Source organism: Necator americanus, chromosome III, assembly GCF_031761385.1.
Source record: "Necator americanus strain Aroian chromosome III, whole genome shotgun sequence".
Classification (NCBI taxonomy): domain Eukaryota; kingdom Metazoa; phylum Nematoda; class Chromadorea; order Rhabditida; family Ancylostomatidae; genus Necator; species Necator americanus.
Window position 1 is genome coordinate 24,022,025 of NC_087373.1, and position 19,137 is coordinate 24,041,161.

Sequence of the window (19,137 nt, forward strand, 5' to 3'; positions counted from 1 at the left end):
ATGTAAATCGTTTGAAGTCATGCATATACCACTTGAATTTCCAGAGAATGCCTTTGAGATTGTATGTCTTGCCTGACTGTAATTTACCTCAAGAAATAAATAAAGTATTCTGCACATTTATTAGAGTTTTAATTGGCAGGATCTGAATATGGACAAAAGAAAGGAGTAACTGCAATCCTCTTAGTGTAGTTATTATTCATCTGTAGGCCTCATTTGAAGGTAAGCAACGTACTGGTTTCCGTAGTCTATTCTACCTGAGTGCACGACCTGAGTGCCGTATAGTCGAGTCGGAACTGTCGCTAACACTGATCATCGCCGCCTACGCGACTGCACCGAGGTTCAAGTCGTTTTCACGCGACTATATAAGATGTGCTTAGAGGCGGCATACCATGAATCTGACGTGGTATGGGGTTCTCATGAAAGATTTCTATATGGGTTGTTGATTGCGGAAAACCACTTGGTTCCGCTCATCACTCCGTCATCGTCGAGTACAAAGTTCTACTCGCCAAATAACGGAAAACAAAACCAAATATGCTGTGAAAAAAGGGTATCTCTAAGAAAGGCTATCAAAATTATTAGAACCATCTGTGGATCACCGAACTGTTGGGGTCATTCTAAAGTACAGGGGCTTGGTATCCCTGCCGGACGACTAGTTTTTTGCCACGCGAGCTTCACCAACAAACCTCAAACTTGGGTAATTAAACCTTTCAATAAGCATAAAAATCTACAACAAAAACAACATTCAAAAGGAACGAATAAAAGTTATTATTCATAAAAAAAAAGACAATCGCAAAAAACATTCGCTATATAATTTTACATGCAGAAATCGCCAAAATTAAAACAACAAAAAATGGGAGAAAATAAATAAAATAATGGAGAATATCGCAACTTCGCACTTCGCTTTTCGCATTTATGACCCTTTTATGCTGTCGCGCGCTTGATATTCCCAAAACATATGCTCCGCTATTCTCTTGAGATAAGCCTTATCTCTTGAGCAAAAGAAATGTTTTGTGAACGTGAAACAATTTACTTTTACTCACGTTTTCCGCGATACATTCAAAGCACAAATTACCTCACATGGACTTCAATCCTTTGCATCTTCTACATTCATTTCCGTCCCTTCCACAGCGGTTTACCGCCCTCATAGTGGCGTGGAAGTAACTCTGGGCGTTGAACAGCGATGTAGAGCGGAGCTACGTCTTTCGGCAGGATCTCCCAAGCTGAGAAGTACGATGCATTCGACATTCTGGATTCGGAAGCCCAGCTAAGAGTAGACCACTGCTAAGGTTCACCATTGTCTTACCGAAATATCAGAAGATGGCTCCCTGATCCATTTAGGTTGGACGACGAGCTGTGGAAAGCTAGGCTCGCCATGGCGGTGCTGCTTAGTTTGTCTTCTTGCCACTTCAGCTCCTCATATACCCTGACATCTCAGACGTCGGACGGTATGGCAACCGGTGAAAGGCGGTCAAATCTCAGGACGTCTTCGATTCTAGACCAAAACACGCACGACTCGCCATGGAAACTGTCTCAGATTGTGCACTTACAACGCGAGAACAGTGCCCACAGACGCTGACCTACATGCCCTTCTCGGAGCTGCAGAGCGCATCAAATTCCGCGTGTTTGTTCTGCAAGAGACCAAGAGCAGGAGCGACGTACAACAGATGAATGATTGTACACACGTCATTCGTGGAGAGAACGTTCCGTCTCAAAATGTGAGCGGTGTTGGTTTTGTTGTGCACCCACCTGTCGTCCATCTTGTCGATCCTCAAAAGATCATGCCACCTCGTTTGGCCATTCTTCGCCTCCGTTGTCAGCACCAAAAATCCATGAGCATCATCAACTCACCAACATCCGCAACTGCTGCAAATTCGAATTGGATGCGCTTTATGAAGAGCTGGAGGGAGTGATCCGCAACGAGAAGTCCTTCTACGTCTTCGTTTTCGAGGACTTCAACGCAAAACTAGCAAAGGCTACAGAAGAGGAATAAAGGATCGGAAGATTTGAACAAGGGAACCGGAATGAAAATGGCAATCGTCTCACCGGGCCGTTGTCAGCCACTCCTACCTTGCGAATTCCTTTTTCATGAAGAAAGACGATCGTCGATGCACATAGGAATCGCTAAAATGGCACGACTCGTGCGGAGATCGTCCACATCCTTATCAACCGGGGGTAGTCTCTACTTAACGTCTCTGTAGCACCTTTTTGTAGTAGATCTGATCACTGTCTCGTATGCCTGCTGAGCGTCTTATACAAAGTATTCACCAGAATCATCCTCAAACGCATACCTAGGACGCTCGATGATGCCCAGCATGAAGAACAGGCTGGATTCCGTCAGAGGCTGGACTGACCACATCCACATCCCCTCGAGGGTCATAGAGGTTTGCCTGCCCTTTCTTCTAACCTTCGTCGAGTACAAGAAACTTCGACAGCGTAGAAACTAATGCAATACCGCCAGTGTTGGTCAATCAAAGTGTGGACGGGGTATGTGAGGACATTACCCATTTGCTACGATCGATACACTACTAGGATACAGCTTTTCCACCGCCATCTCACCATTCCCATTGGAAATTGGGTACGACAAGGATGGCGTATCGCCGAAGCTGTTCAAGGCTGCATTGCAATAGATAATGAAATTACTTACTTGGGGAGAAAGGGACATACGCGTTGATGGAAGACTCCTCTCTAACCGTCGACGACATCACTCTCTTTTCGAGAATTACCCATGAAGCAGAAACTATGCTCAAATAAATGAACGAAGCAAAAAAGAGAATAGGACTGCGAGTAAATAGAAAGCACCCAGTTGATGAAGAACGCCTGCTGTGAGGACGGAAGAGTTCAACTTGAACGCTCAATCATGGAAACTTCATCATACGTGTACCTCGGACGTTCTATGAATACTGAAAACGACTTGAAGGAAGAACTGAATAAAAGGACGTAAGCACTTGGGCAGCATTCGCACCTATCAGGGAAGCTACACACCAAAATCTACGTGCATATCTGTTCGACTTGAAAGTTTTTCCGGCGCTCTGTTACGCAGCGGACACGTGGGCAGACACCGCTGCCACGTCTAGGAAGCTACACTCTACCCATAGAGGCCTTGAAAGATGTCTTTTGAAGTTTAACCCGCGCCCGCAACACCTTCCGGCCTTCTAGCCGGCCTTCGCAGCTTCGAGTTAGGAGCAACGTCCCGTCTTCGCAACCCAGTGGAATATATATCGAACGCAGAGCAAAGATGAACTGGAAAGAGGGGGAAGAGTCGACAACAGATGGACTAAAAGAAGCCTAGAGTGGATCCCAAGAGATGCTGAACGGTCTCCAGTTAGACCGCCGAGGAGATGATTTGATGTGTTCGCTGCACGCGTGTATCAGCTGAGAGCTCAACTGGGTAGAGCTCAACAGACTTCGCCAACGTCACTCATAAAACTTGAAAACATCTTGGATGACACTTACGAGGGAACGGCGAAAAGATGCTGGGCCCTGGACGTCCAGTGAAGACGAGCCAAATGATAATCTGAGCTGACTGAGTATTTCTGTTTCTTGTACGTCTACTAGGGTGGAGTAAGAAATCGTCGACATCTCTACTTCACAATAGTTTGGCTTATTGTTCTGTACAATAAACTTGAAGGAACACAAACAAACAATAACAAATTTAACAAATATTTTCTTCCAAATAAAATATGAATACTACTGGTATTCTTCTTAAATCGAGATATTCTCACATTACAGTGTAATTGACAGATAATTTGCTTCCGAGTAACTGACTTAGAAAGAAAGCATTATGCAAAAGAAAGACTACTAAATACACTTTTCTGAGCATGAACGAATGATAAAGAGAATTTGTACATACCAACGATAATACTAAAACAAGCACCTATCGCATTCAGTCGGCAACATGACGATTCCTCGAGTAGAGAACTTTTGAACCTCCACTTCTGGACAAGAAAGAACAAAAGCAGAGCAAATGCACCACGTATTTGCATTAGAGCTCTGAATCTCCCGTTCGTCCAATATAAGTGTGGAGAATAGATCACAACCAAAATTGAAAAAATTGAAAAGGTAAGTAGACGAAAGAAAAAAGAGGCTGAAGCATTAACCCAAGACAAGAAATGAAGGCAGCGAGCAAATTATAGTAAGTACAGAGCAAAGCATTGGTACGAGTTTGCAATATCACAAACGCTGGGCATTCTGACGTTTCTCATCTAAGTAGAGTTTCACACGTTCTGTTCGTCGTACCTTGCCCCTTCGATCCACCAAAGTTTCGAGATCCACACGAGGAGAGATGAGATTCTAAAAATGCTTTGTCTTGAAAGCCTTTCTTAGCTCAAACTGACAACAGGCAACGAAAAACAAAAGAACACCTAAATAGGTTTTGAACCGTGGTTCCCAAAATTGATATTACTCTACTGCTCTCATAATCACACCTACACTTTCACAAAAAAAGCTAATATCAACGCAGTATTCGAAATTAAAGAAAAACGCTCTTCTTATTCTTCCACAGTCAAATTCTACAAATAAAGGACCAAACAAAATAAAGTGTCTGGTATTGGTCAATCCGCTTGGGATTCGCCAACGCGTTCGACTTCAATTCGGAATCTTTCGAAATTTTTTCACCACTGTTTCTGCTCCTAGGTGATTTTTTTTCCGAACTTTGACAACCACTAACCTTTCGAAATGGGGTCGGAAGGGGACAAATCGGTCTAGCATCGTAGTTTGTTTTCCACTAAAACAAATAACTTACCAATGAGAATGGATGACAAGATCCGATGAATTAATTATGCAAGGGAAATTTTTTTTTTTTAGAAAAAACGACGAACCTCTGCAAATTCTTCAACCACATCACATTCCTCTTCTTCATTCGCTCGATCATCATTTGGTGTAAACCGTGCAGAAAACATCTTTAATGAAGAAATTTGTGTATAAACACCAGAGCGACAATGTCCGAAATGTGTACAACAAAATGTTACAGGGGTCTCTAGAGGATCTGGGTCGTTAGGTATGTGTTCGTCCGACGTCTCATAAACACTCTCGTCGTCAACAAAGGTGCAGGAATCAACCTGAAGCAAAAAAGGCACTAGCAGAGCGCATCGTTCTAATTCAATGGTTCTACAAGTGTCCAGAATCCAACAATTGCATATTTGTTTTTGCCCCAACAAAGAGAAACGTACTTGATGTTGTGTTCCAGCCGAAGACGATGGTGCGTTGAGACCGATCTGCTCTCTACTTCGCTCATCCTCACTTTCGAGATTCTCTAGAGCAGTTATGTAGCCGTCGTAGTCACCCGCCTTGAAATAATTTTTTGCAGAACAAAAAGGTTAGTAAATAATAGACCAGTCGCATGGAGTACGCATCTAAGCAGTAAGTGCATAACAAGGAAGCCGTGTAATGCATGAATGTTGTTGTAAACGGAGTCAATGATTTTTTCAGTATGGCAGAAAGAATGCAAAAGGAGAAAATTGTCGCGCTACTTCCCCAATTATACCAATCGCGTAACGGACAAAAGTAGCTACTGACATTTCTTGGAATAATGTCACCGAGAACAAATTTCTGACCGTGTTTTCCTCTCCAAGCACACTCTCATAGACCATACGACTTTGTGATTGCTCTTCAACAGAAAAATCATCAATTTCCGGTACCGAAGAAAAGTCGCAACTAGCAAGCCACTTGCTCACTGTTGGATGCTCTGAAAATGGTGAGCGACAAAAAAATCAGAATAAGACAGAAATATTGGATGCGAAATTGAGTCTATTTAAAAATGCATTTTTTGACTTTCACCTGCACGTTTTCTCAAACGTCCTGAATTACACGGAATCGTGTGTCAAGGATGACAACGAACATTCTTTATATACGAGGGAATGAAGCTACAACAAAAACAGCAGTAACGTACATACCTCGCGTCACATCCTTCTTCTTTTTAAGGCTGATGCAGTTGCCCATGCCGGGCCAAGTGACCACTAGCGCGAGATCAGTCCAAAATAAATAACTTATAGCGAGTGGAATGAATTTAATTTCAAAAAATAACATCGAGATATGCGTTTGTTAGAACACATATTACTACAACAGAAGCCGTTTTTTCTTCATGTTTTTTCATTGCAAACATAACCGAAGTCCGGAAAGCAACCACCTCTCAGATGGACAGCTCGAAGAAAAAAAAAGAGGAAATCCCTAAATTCTAAATTAAATACCAAATCCTTCGAAGATGTAGGAGTAGGTCGTTAGAACCCCAGTAAGCAGTCAGACTCATGACCTCTAATACAGATCGGATATCTAGTAAGGGAAACCAACAAACGAAGATCAGGGAAGAGAGCACCAGAGAAAAAAATTGGAGAATGCGAAAAATATTCTAAAATACATCACGAAATGAGGAAAGTGAAATGTGAAGCAACTATATATCAAATATTTAACTAGTACAAAGACGAAATAAATGGATGAGGCTCGTCGTTTCGACCTGGCCTCCGCAATTTATTATTCAATTTCGGCTCCGCCATTGTTTTTATTTTTAATGTCGCAGTACGCTTCCTTCGAACCTGTAAAAATAGATTGTTAGAAAATGCAGTAAATTTATGTAAAGTTACTAATTCTAGTATAGATTAGATAATCTTTAGAAGAATCTTAAACTCAACTAGTGCAGATGTTTGTCTGGAGGAAAAAGAAAGAACATCTAAGCAAACAAGGGGTCACGACAGAAAGAAATTGCTAGACTTGCTATACGAACATAAAACGCTCAGACAATTGAAAGAACGCTCAAATGCGATGGCGAAATGGCTTATAAAATGTAAGAATGTGAGAAAAAGTAGAAGTGAAAAGTCTAGATGTGTCGCACCATGATACCTCTCCGCTTAAAGGCAAAATAATACAAAATTGACAAGGAATCTCTCTTTGAATAGATAGGTGTAAGTGCACAGTACGAGTAGTATGAACGTGATCTCATTTCTTCTTGGAAATCCAAAAAAAAAGCGTTTGAAACAGCTTCGGTGGTCCCGTCTTCCCAACAACTTGTCACGGGTAGCAAAACCAAGCAATCTGCGGCGCACCCACGAGTGCGTGTGAAGCAGCTTCTTCTGCTTATTTGACTTACACTTACTAGCTGGAAGAAGACGGAGTTCTGTAGCACAATAAGTTGCATCGCTGAGGAGACTCGATCCAAATGTCTCTTTCATACAGCTTTTTTCTGGATTACTAGAGCAAATTTAGCGGGACCACGCTCACAACCAACAACTACACCTCCGCCCCTATCTGCTCGTGAAGAGATCCAATCATCGCCAAGTTCGTAGTACGCTATCTTTAATATGATTGAATCTATTGTCCACGACCAACTTCATTGTCTTTGAACAAACAATAAGTAGATTAGTGCCTTACATATTTCCATTAATTGCATGATTAATGATTATATGGGAATGATTACATACGCCATATGTGTTCGTAGGACATATCTACACTTGTACACCTATCTTACAGTTTCTGTTCATTTTTTGTCATCTTCCATTCATATTTCCAGGCAAAATCTAGTCCTCGTTTTTCTGAGTTTGTTTTTTCCGCTTCTCAAAAGAGAACATCCTTGAATGTCTAAAGATTTGTAGAGTGTTTCAATATGAGACGTCAAGACAAATGTAACGTATTCGTCTTCTAAATAAGGACGAACTACATGAAAAATACGAAAGAGATCTTCTCAACTTTATTCCGCCAAGTTGCCCTATTTGATGTGGTGCAAAGATTGAAAAAAGAGGAGATATTACCCTCCCTTTTAAGATGTCTTTGAACATTAAAAAAGCATTTCAAGAAGAAACAGTTCACGTGGCGTAACGTTCGCAGAGTTTGCAGACTTCTCATGAAACCATCGCGCGTCATAATGCCAACTACACATAATGACAGTCACATGGAGGTAAATATTTCCATTAACACTGAACTGTTGTCCCTATTTTGGTTGTAATATTATCAATTTTTGGATGAAGCGAATAAAATACTATGCAAGAAATTAAAATAATGTCAACCGTAATATCAAGGAAGGAGCCTAGATATTATCATTAACATAACAGCAGTTATACGTAGGGAACTACGCAACGATATAAGTAAACTGGGCCCAAGTTTTACCAGCACAAGCTCAGCATAAAAGAGAATATTGAAAGTCTATTTAGATAGGTATAAACCGTCACATGTACATGAAAATGTCAATTTGCAGATTTTACAATTTGATGAAATTCATAGCATTTGAAACTTCTTGCACAGAGTGAAGTTGAAATTCGAAGTGTACATTGCGCACAAAAAGGACTGCAACACCGATTTTTCACTATTATCATTTAATCCACTATTTTCATATTTATCACTATTAGACAACAAATTATAACTATTAGTAAAAATTTAAGATAAATCGGAACAGAAGAAGGATTCGCACAGGTTATGAAAAGTGCTGCAAAAATCGATCATGAATGGAGCTGCTATTAGAGTTCATAACGAAACGAAAAAATAGAGGGGCGCAATTTCGACTTCTCTCGACGCATGGGAATGTGAAGCGCTATAAGGACATGAGAAGTATTCAAAGCTCAGAGAGAGATAATCAAGGGACGCTGCAAAACGGCACTAGGACTGAACGATTATATAAAGAAGAAAAGAGCAATAGGACATAGTCTATCGATTTCGAAAGTTTTGCTTCCTGAACGTCCACATACCCAGCACGCTGAACAAGGACAATATTTCTGGCATTTGACGTCGAAAATGGCACTGAGCTATAACTCTTCGCCACAACCTGCACCCCACCAAATGGTCCTTCATGAACTGTAGCCCGCAAAATCCAAACGCATGAAAATTAAATGTTGCCCCATCTGAAGCTAATGGATAGGATTCAGAGAAAAATACGCGATTAAATGCACCGATTTCACCGAGAAAGCTCGAACTTCCACTTCAAAAGAAAAGGTAACAATAACTTAGCCTAATTTTCTGCCACCAAAATGTCATGATAAACAAGCGTCACCACATATATTATTATATCGAATGCTATACGGCATTTGACATCAACGGAGAAGTAGATATGAAATGAGAAGTAAGCCCTCAAAAACCGATGTGAAGAGATCTTGACGCTATTTAAAGGCATGACCCCACGAATCTGAGCTTCTGAGTGCGGATTTCAGGTGGAGTATTCTTATACGGGATAATAGATTATAGAGGGGGCGGGGGGTTGGTGATTCCTTCCATGTTTTCCTAATTGTCGTAAAAAACGGCCCGGAAGATGCGGCGCCTGCAAGGCTGGCGCGCACCAATCGAACTCGACTGAAGGTACATCCCACGATTACTCGCATTTCCACGTCCATATCGAATCAGGTGAGCGGTCCGTTAAAGGCATCACTCCACGAATCTGAGGTGGTACGGATTTGGGGTGGAGTATTCGTATACGGGATAGTAGATTATGGAGAGAAGGGTGAATCCGTCCATTTCTTCCTAATTGCTGTAAAAAACGGCCCGGAAGATACGGATTCGGGCGTTCTGGCGTACTATTTTCTACAAGGAGTTCGACTGGAGCGCGCCAGCCTTGTGCACGCGCCGCATGTTCCAGACCGTTTTTTTTACGGCAATTAGGAAGAAATAGACGGAATCACCCCTCTTTCTCTAATCTACGATCCCGTATATGAATACTCCACCTGAAATCCGTATCACCTCAGATTCCTTGGTGCCTTTAAAGAACTTGGTGCCTTTGAACATTTCAGCCGCCACCGCAAAAATGACCAAAAAGGGAAAACAGCTTTCGTTCGACATTTCTTCAAACTCATATCAAAGGGTAAATTATTGTATTACTGTGAGTGTGCAGTGAGTTAATAAGCCAAATCTGGAAACCATTGAAACTTAAGAAAAAGAAGAAGAGAAGAAGAAAGCAGCCGAAAGAAAAGGAATCACCTTAAAAAGAAGTTTTAAAGTATAACAAATTCGAATGCTGCTAAACGTAAAGCCTGATAAGGACTTGACACCATTAAGGTGGTCGAAAGGTAAAATGGTAGAATAACGAGTAAGGAAAACCACTCCATATTAAAAAAAAAAGCTGCATGTAAACGCAGAGAGCACACCGTTAAAGAATTTGAATTGCACCGCCGATGTGTGCAAAAGCTGGGGCTATTCAAAATAACCAGAGGGCAATGTCGAAATAAAGTGATCGTACCGTATCGCAGTCGGAGAGCGGCACAGCTGGAGTCTCAAAGAACGGTCTACTCGAAAGAAGTGGTGGAGTGCTTGTGGGCGAGGAGCTGTTCCTAACAGCAGGTGCTTCAAGGATGTCAAGTGGATTAGGATTTTCTAGATGCATGTAAAATATAGTTCAGAGAGTTATATGTAGAACGTTGGGAAATAACCTCGTATTTCCACTCGTCCAGGTCGAAATAATTCACTTCGTCGAGACTTACTTCGAGTTGACCATGTGCGCTGAAACGAAAGCAGTAAAGAAAAATAGGATTTATAGTTTTGTGTGCTCTGATTTGTTGACTTCCACGGACGTCGCTCATTAGTGATCACAGCCAGCTAGTCGCGAAACTACGCGACGGGTCTCCAAATGGCGGAAAGGAGGCTAATCGCGGAACAAAAGCGACCTTGCGCCTGCCCTTAGACGCACATGGGACTTCCTGTTTCTGCTGTGCGGCTCATAATACTATTGCCGCACGTCGGTCCGGCCGAAAGCTTGCAATCACGTAACAGGGAGGTGCAAGGAAGGCGGTTTGGAAACGCCTCCAACAAATAAGCTCCATCTGTCCACTCCGGAATGACGAAATGTTCTTCCAAAACTCATGGGATTCGACGCCGGGAACCTGCCCATGGATTTTAAAATTATATGCAAAACATAGTAATAAGAAGGTTTCCAGATTCCGAAGAAAAGCCTGGTACTGACGCCACAAGCACCAGGAACGAGGGGATTGCAGGAGTCATCTACGCTACCGAAACGGGAAAGGAGGAATAGTATGACGATCTGTACTTACAAGGCAGGAACGCTTGCCGCCATTGAAGATCTTATTATGTAAACTATGAAGATTAAGTACGGCATCATCGGACTGGCTGAGACCACGCCACCCAATGAACACCGTGTATGACACTTAGGAACATGCGACAGTAGAGGAGTTGGTGTCCTCGTCAACACGAGTATGGCAACGAAATCGACTTTTCCGAACAACTAACGACTCGAATCGGACGTTTACATGTGAGAAGACGTGGTTCAACGCCAGCTTTGACTATCTTCGTTGTTTGCGCTTAAACATAAACGACGACTAGAACGCTTAAAGGCATCACCCAAGAATTTGGGGTGGTGCAGGTTTCAGGTGGGTTGTGCCCATACGGGGTCGTAGGTTATGGAGATAAGGTTTCTGTCCATTTCTTCCCTATTGCCGTAAAAACGTCCCGGAATATGCGGCTTCGAGCGTTCCGGGGGCTATTTTCTACAAGGACTTCGATCGGAGCGCGCCAGCCTTGTGCATGCGGAGCATCTTCTGGGTCGTTTTTTACGGCAATTAGGAAGAAATGGACGGAATCTCCCTCATCCCCATAATTTACGACCCCGTATAGGCATAACCCACCTGAAACCCGCACCATCCCAGATTCGTGGGGTGATGCCTTTAAGGGGAACTTGCAATTTCAGAAGCCCTCCTCTCTACGCCGGACGTGGGAGTTGGCCGGTGGAGGGGACCATAATGAAATTGACCACATCATCGTCAGAAAAAGGATTGCCAGACAGATTTCACTGCTTTACCAAAGCTTTACATGGGATCGAACCATCGCCTTCATCTAGGAAAATTTCCTTTCACAGGGGGTGGGGGGAAAGCCGCAAAGTTCATAAGTGAACTTCCAGAAACGTAGTCGACTGGTACCTCTGCGCTTCGCTTATGGACTTTTGGAAAAGCGTAATTGACTATATCGTCGACGAATATGAACGGCTTGTAGAACATCTTCACTACTGTACTAGAACTACGAAGAGTTTCAAAGCCACCAAGAGACGCTTGACACCGGAAACTTTACAGCTAACACAACTGCGTGGAGCATTCTCTGCGCCCCTCGGAACTTCGCCAATCGTAAAACAAAAACGAGTGCTCCGGAACTGACATCTACTGAGATTTCTTCGGAAGCCATGTCTACTTTTCTGCGGGAAAATGGACAGGTGATTCCTGAGGTCCTCCTTTCCACCTGGTCCCGACATAATCGTATCTCAACAACTCTGAAGAACCTACCGGCAGTACTCATCAACACACTGGCAAGTTTTTCACCCGTTATCTGTCGTAATGCAAGGTTCCTAAACAAAGGAAATCCAGCAAGACCGCACTGTTGTATAAGAAGAGAGACCCACAGGACATCGGCAACTATCGCCCAATCTGCTTGCTGTCCGTCATCTACAAGCTCTCCACAAGAGTAATCCTAAACAAGATAGAGAGGAAATTAGGTTAAGGACAGCCATACTAGCAACAGGTCTTCGAAAAGAGTTCAGCACGATTGACCACATACACGCCGTTTCAAAACTCATAGAAGTATCGCGAGAGTACAAGATGCCGCTATGTCTCACTTTCACCGACCTAAAGAAAGCCTTTGAATCGCGTCTTGGAAAATCAAGGCGTCCCTGCTCTATACATAAAGATACTTCGTGAGTTATAGAGCATTTTCATGACTAAATTTCCACAATCTCTAATGTCACAATCGACGTGAAGAGAAGGGTTCGTCAGGGTGACACAATCTTACCCAAAATATTCAGTGCCACTCTCGAGAACGCGATGCGAGGATTGTAATGGGATAGAATGGGAGTGAAAGCTGACGGCCGGCATTTACACCATGTTCGTTGCGCTGATGACATCGTCCTGATAACATCAAGCATCAATCATGCGAAAAGGATGCTGGCCGATTTTGGTGAAACGTGCAAGAAGATCGGTCTTCAGCTGAAACTAAACAAGACAATGTTCATGATGAACGGATGGGATTCTGATGTCCCTTTCACGCACAAAAGGACAAATATTTCCGAATGCTCCATCTATGTATGTTTAGGGGGGCAAATTAACATGATGAACGACCTGATCTCCAAGCTGGGTAGAAGGAAGCGAGCAGCTTGGAGAAAATATAAGAGCATCGAGGGTATAGTGAAGAGGACTAAAGACGTCCGCTCCGTGCTTACCTATTCAACACCACCGTTCTTCCTGCTTTTTCTGCTACGTTTCAAAAAGTTGGAGGTGCCGCAAGCAGGAGGAAGATGCGATCAGCTTCATAGAACGCGCAATTGAAAGGGTGATACTAGGAATATCCCGCTTTACGCAAGTCAAAGGAGGGATTACAGTTCACTACTACGTCGCCCATCGAAAATCCGCCGCCGCACAGGCCAAGGGAAGTAAAGTTAGGTGTGCCGGACACGCGATGAGCTTTAACGACAATCGTTGGACTAGATACGTGAGCGACTAGATACCACGCGACGCCAAGCGCAGATACATCTTGGTCAGACCTCTTTTCGAATACCTTCAAGAAAAAAAAACGACACTTTCCGAGTCCCTTGATACGGGTGGTTTGTTGACTTAATCTTTATACAGTAAACACAATAATTCATGCAAAATAAATCAACTAAAAATATGATCTCTATTTAAATGCAAAAGAAAAGTTTAACATACACTGGGAGTTTCTCTTTCTAGGGACCTCTCTCGGTTTTCTTTGCCTCTGTAGTTCAAAACTCCATTCGCAGCAAGAGGAGGAGACTCAGACACTCAAAACCGAGATAAAACAGTTAGGAAGGAGCTTGGAATTTAATTGAAACACAAATGAACTGACCAACACTTAAAGATGGTTCACCATAGGTGTTCAGAGTGCTTCGCTTACTTCCCAAGATATCACAATTTGACGAGCTAGAGGTGGTATCAACAAGCACGCTGCAATTCCAGATAACGAACAAATATATCTCCATGAATGTAAAACTTTCCGTACCCAAAATCCACGAACGCATTCTTCAGATCTAGCGCTGCTTTCTGTAAATGAGCAACAGTTCTGGAGCTGATACAACTCAGCTGATCCATTTTCCTCTGGAAAGTGCGATGTTTGAGGACTATGCGAAATATAAGCAATGATACTCTACAAAAATTGGTAAGAGAACGTCTCCGATTAAAAGCAGCAGAATGAATGTGGCTGCATTGGATCTTTTAAAAGAAAAAGTTGTCGCAGTCCGAATGATCGATCGACCTAAACCTACAAATTCCTCTAACGAAAAAGTTGAAAGACCAAGTATGCAGTTTCTGTAGCAGCTAGCTAGCGCACATCACTGCGTTGTTGGTTGCTGGATACGGCACCATGAACATGCGTTGCGCAAGTTCAAAACAATGAAGAAAACTTCTGGAGATATCTCCAAGTTTTCATTATCGCCACAAACCTAGGATTATTCTAGTGATCGAATATGAGTCTGCTAATTCACAATTGATCATTTTCTGTTGTTGCCTTCTTTTTTTATTGGAAAACTATAGAATACTACTGGAGACACAAAGGATAGTTGCGCTGTAGTGAATATGAACGAAAAATGAACTTCTATCCAGTCTCCGAATCGCTTTCTCTTATAAGCTTTCAAAGTCTGAATATCGTCCACAGTCTGGTTAAATGTAGTTGGGGGGACACAACCACGCTGTCATTCCTAGAAGTAAATGACTGAATCAGTTGGGACCCTAAGACCTAAGCATTAGTCTTAGAAGGTCCATGACATGTATATTAGATTGCTAAGAGACCCGCACCTACACTTTACCTCGGATATGTCCAACCTGATGAGTGCGAGATGTCTGCAACAGCAAGAACTTTTAACCTAGAACATTGGAAAAAGAGAAGCAGAGGAAGCAAGCACTTCCTCTGCTTCTCTTTTTCCAATGTTCTAGGTTAAAAGCATCACCCCACGAATCTGAGGTGGTGCAGATTTCAGGCGGAGTATTGTTACACGGGATTGTAGATTATGGAAAAGGAGGTGATTCCGTCCATTTTTTCCTAATTGCCGTAAAAAGTGGACCAGAAGAAGAAGGATCTCCATAATCTACTATCCCGTATGCGAATACTCCATCTGAAATCTGTACCACCTCATATTCGTGGGGTGATGCCTTTAATCGAAGGAATATTGTGCTCCCACGTTTGAACTTATTCTGTGCCGACTATGATTGACGAATCAATAGGGGGAAAATGAACTATGAAAGCTCTTTTTCTGTTAGCACGTTAGTGATTCACGTCTCCTACGAAAGCAAAAACGAGCCTCCCATGATCAGTGTTCATTACCTCTAGCCACTGTCAACAATGCAGGATGTGAAATCAAAATGTAGTTAAGAATAATGTAACACGAAACAAACTGTTGTTAGCATTAAACATTGAAATAAAAGCCTATAAGAAACTCACTTTTATTCGTTCCTCTACAATTGCTTCTATCCTTTCATTGCAGTCCAGTCTTTCAATGTCGTAAATTTTTTTTCTCAGCGATGCATTTTCAGTACGCAGTCCTTCAATCACTTTACGACTTCGTGCAATTTCCGCCTGATGGAGATGAAATACATGAAAATCACACACATGTCAAGCTTGGAAGTACCTCAGCAATTTTGCCTCTGCATAAGTTTTTATATTTATGTGCATAATCAATCAGAATAACTTAGTCAGTACACAAAGTAAATGGAAAGAGCACAATTTGTCTAAGTAAATACTTAGAAAACTGCAACTCAACAAAGTATACTTCTGAGGTATTTTTTCCACTGAAAAAAGTTGAACTGTTACTTATGCTGGTTTCTTAAAATGTTGCCTAAAGTGAATTTGTTTCAAAGCGAACTGAAGAGCCGGAATATAATCGGGTCAAAAGGACATGAAGCACGCAGAGCTGCTTAAGCTGCTCCGCTTGTTGAGGGGCAGCGGATGCAGCGGTTGGAATCGAGATGAGACCACGGAAAACTGCAGAGATGAGTGGGGGTAGCGATTAGCGGATCCTTACACGATCGCTACCGTTACGCTCCACCGCGCCGCTCCGAGTGCAGCCGCTTGTGCAACTCTCCGTGCTTCATGCCGTTTTCATCCAACTATATGTATCATGGGGACATGGGGATACCGCTAGCGGTTACGTTGTGAGCTAATGGCGGAACTGCGGTGCACAATTCGCACGCATATGGACGAGAACTCTAATTCGGCTCTTGAAGTAGTGTTAGCACAAGGACACTAAGAAGCTACACGCTAAGTTAAAAAGTTATACGCTATGAGCACATATTAACTCAGCAAAGTGCAAGACTATGAGCCAGGTAAATTTTCAGAGTTGTATATGAATATAAGAAATCCGTTTCCAAATTAGCTTAATGAAAGAACACCGATTTTTTTTGGGAACATTTTTTACTTCTGAAGGCTAAATCTTCCTTTTTCTCTTAGCTACTTTAGCTTACATGACATAGATCCTCTTAGACTAACTTTTAGGTCTTAGAGCTCCGACTGCTCTGGTTATTGCTTTGATTATTTACTTCCAGAAATAAGAGCGTGATTGAGTGCCTCCAACTAAACTTTACCCATGTTTTCTATGTAATGGTCGATGGAATGGTCAATTTGTACAAACTAGAAAGTTCTAGCAAACAGATAAAACGTAATTGAAAAGAAAACAACACCAGTAACCTCAAGTCGATGTACTTTCAGGACGAGGGACTGGTTAGATCTTACATATCCATCTTTTAGAAGATCTAAAACTTACATGAAGAAGTCATATGAACAGCAACGTAGCAGATGCCAATGTAAAGATAGAAAATCACAATAGCATACCTCTCTTTTTTTGGACCGGCATGTCCTCAGAAAAACCCGAGTCTTGCGACTTCTGAGGCTTAAAAAGGCTTGCCAAATCACTTCTCAAATCACTGGACATAACAACGAAGCACCTGAAATGTTTGGATGTACCTCGCACAGTGAGAGAAGAGCTGTATTCACTATAAACGGGCTGCGACTGACAACCGCACGATCTTAGCCGCAACTTCAAAAAATAGCACGAATATGGAAGTGATCGATGGATTTAAAAGAGTACTTGAAGCGGACCTAAATAACACAGGAACAGGAAACTCGTACACCAACTGCCGCGCCATACTCGCGGCGTGTTCTCGCGATTTGAGTCATGCTTCTCTGCGAATGCGCTTTATCCGTACACAGGGTGGCGTGCTTTACGTTACCTTATTTTTTTTCATCCTTTTATTGGAGAAACGTTCTATTCTAGAAGCGACACGCTGGTTAGTGGAGGAGAATCTAAGCCTTGCTGGGATTAGCGTTGTTGAAGAAACAGGACAATATAAACTGTGGTTTATTGAATAAGCGAAAGCACAGACTATTTTGGCGGCGAATACCAGAAGGGCAGTTTCTCTAGGAACACAGGAGAGTAAGAGCGGTAATCTCTAATGCTTTCTAATATGAACCACACTCCGAGAAACCGACGAGTTCCTACGTCAATAGGACGATGTGAAGATTCCTAGCTCCTGTTTCGAAGTCTGGCATATGCATTTGGAACCTCTCTCTGACGTTTTTAGCTCCTCTCGTAGTGTGACTTTTTCCATAACTTCACCGTCTCGACCTTCTCATACGAACCATCGCAGAATTCCTTCAGCGCTGGGTCTCTCTAGAACCGCTTAGAACGCCTCGGCGATATTGTACGGTCGGAAGGACTTCTATAATGCAATGTAATGTAATTGCAATTGCAATTGCATCTGAAAGGAGGCAATTTGCAACTGCACGAGATTACTAGCGCATCATTACAGGGCAGTCAGTGACTATAAACGACATGAATCACGAGTGTAGCTGCGCTGCATTTGCGTACGCGCTCGAAACGATGCGACGGAGGCAGGTTTTGGGACCGATGTGGGACCAAATGCTTCTCACCGGGCCAAATGACCACTTCGGATGTCGCAAACTGCAGTGACGGGAGGTACCAGCAAGGATTTCACCACGCTCCACCGAAGCGCTCCGGGAAAGGCCATGTACGCAATTGCGTATGTACTTCTCGTCGTTTTGACTCCACTATAGTTCCAGAGAGATTCCAGTGGGCAGACATCTACTGTAGGTCCATGTCTAGAAGCACATTGGAATGCAGTACGGAAACGAAAAAAACACGAATTTTGACCGGGCACGTATGCAAAGTTTAGCCAGAAAGCGATCCAACTGTCATCCTAGCACATCAGAATCACTGTGTCGTGCAGTTGACAGCTACAACAATTTCGACACTGGGGTAAATGATGATTTTAAGCAGACCAGAACTGCATCTCCAAAGCACATGAGAGAGCAAATAGTATGGTAAAAAGAAAGTAAACTACCGAGGTGTTCCTGTGCAGCTGTGGTTTCCAGGACGACGAGAAGCTATTCGAGACTTTCAATTCCACTGGATGGTCTCTGATATCCCAAGTCATCTCCGTTTCCGTGGTCTGCGTTTGTTTGTGCTGCAGGAATTGCCGTTCTCAAACCCTAAAGGGAACCGCATCTCAGAGCAGGGTAGATTCGGCTTCCTGGAGTGACCTGCGAAAACTTGACTTGAGGTTAGGTTTTCACATAGACAGAAGAAATAGTTTGAGCAGTGTTTGACTCACTTGAACGCCTGAAGATGAATAAAACAACTTGCATCAATAAGGAAACGAAGCTGTTTCGCCACATTACTCACGACAACGGTTGCAAAATCAGAAGATACAGTCCGATTAGAACAAATCTCGTGGCTTCGCACTGAGTTGCACTGTGCCGCGGATGGAGGTACGGTGGACGTTGCGTGGTGGGACCGTCGCAGCACATTGATCGTTAGTTGTGCACCAAACACTGGCTATGCTACTGCGATCCTCTCCTGGTGGCGTACGAGCGATTGGAACAACTGATTATGTCGCATTCCACAATATTTTAAGACGTACTTAGTGGTTTGGGCGGTCTGCATTCCCACATGTGAAAGTTATGTCCAGCTGAAATGTCAGGAAGTACACATGCCTCCAGAAATACCACGTGAAGTAAAAAAAAAGAGAGGGGAGGGGGTGGGGGTCAGGGCACTCATTGGCCCCCTTACTTCTGTAAGTAATTAACTGAATCAATTGGGACCCTAAGACCTAGTTCATGGTGCATTAGTCTTAGAGGATCTATGACATATAAGCTATAGTTATTAAGAGAAAGAAAATAAGATAGAGCATCCACAAATAAGGGTGATACTTAGTG

The 19,137-nt window shown here is 42.8% G+C and overlaps 4 protein-coding genes across 6 annotated transcripts; 1 reads left to right on the forward strand and 3 right to left on the reverse strand.

The window, feature by feature from the left end:
• Positions 1-47: 47 nt before the first annotated feature.
• On the forward strand, positions 48-1,910 carry RB195_010710 (uncharacterized protein; the record flags this gene model as incomplete). The annotated part of the gene is made up of 3 exons (XM_064191838.1): positions 48-78; positions 220-337; positions 1,535-1,910. The coding sequence occupies 3 exons, from the start codon at positions 48-50 to the stop codon at positions 1,908-1,910; spliced, it is 525 nt and encodes a 174-aa protein (XP_064049421.1).
• Positions 1,108-2,727, reverse strand: RB195_010711 (uncharacterized protein; the record flags this gene model as incomplete). Its single annotated transcript, XM_064191839.1, has 3 exons — positions 1,108-1,246; positions 2,502-2,613; positions 2,691-2,727. 3 exons carry the CDS (start codon positions 2,725-2,727, stop codon positions 1,108-1,110), a joined length of 288 nt encoding a protein of 95 aa, XP_064049422.1.
• Positions 2,728-4,170: 1,443 nt separating this feature from the next.
• Positions 4,171-5,937, reverse strand: RB195_010712 (uncharacterized protein; the record flags this gene model as incomplete). The annotated part of the gene is made up of 7 exons (XM_064191840.1): positions 4,171-4,290; positions 4,667-4,723; positions 4,818-4,898; positions 4,968-5,057; positions 5,169-5,285; positions 5,553-5,683; positions 5,892-5,937. The coding sequence occupies 7 exons, from the start codon at positions 5,935-5,937 to the stop codon at positions 4,171-4,173; spliced, it is 642 nt and encodes a 213-aa protein (XP_064049423.1).
• Positions 5,938-6,404: 467 nt separating this feature from the next.
• RB195_010713 (uncharacterized protein) lies at positions 6,405-18,865 on the reverse strand (the record flags this gene model as incomplete). 3 transcript variants are annotated; one of them, XM_064191843.1, is made up of 13 exons in its annotated part: positions 6,405-6,527; positions 10,145-10,278; positions 10,335-10,404; positions 13,605-13,696; positions 13,762-13,859; positions 13,915-14,009; positions 15,349-15,483; positions 16,591-16,655; positions 16,735-16,847; positions 18,264-18,281; positions 18,411-18,462; positions 18,534-18,541; positions 18,605-18,729. In XM_064191843.1, 13 exons carry the CDS (start codon positions 18,727-18,729, stop codon positions 6,405-6,407), a joined length of 1,128 nt encoding a protein of 375 aa, XP_064049425.1. The 3 variants fall into 3 exon arrangements, with proteins under 3 accessions (XP_064049425.1, XP_064049424.1, XP_064049426.1); XM_064191842.1 differs by lacking the exons at positions 18,264-18,281; positions 18,411-18,462; positions 18,534-18,541; positions 18,605-18,729 and adding an exon at positions 18,843-18,865; XM_064191841.1 differs by lacking the exons at positions 18,264-18,281; positions 18,411-18,462; positions 18,534-18,541; positions 18,605-18,729 and adding an exon at positions 17,002-17,048.
• Between the last annotated feature and the right edge of the window lie 272 nt (positions 18,866-19,137).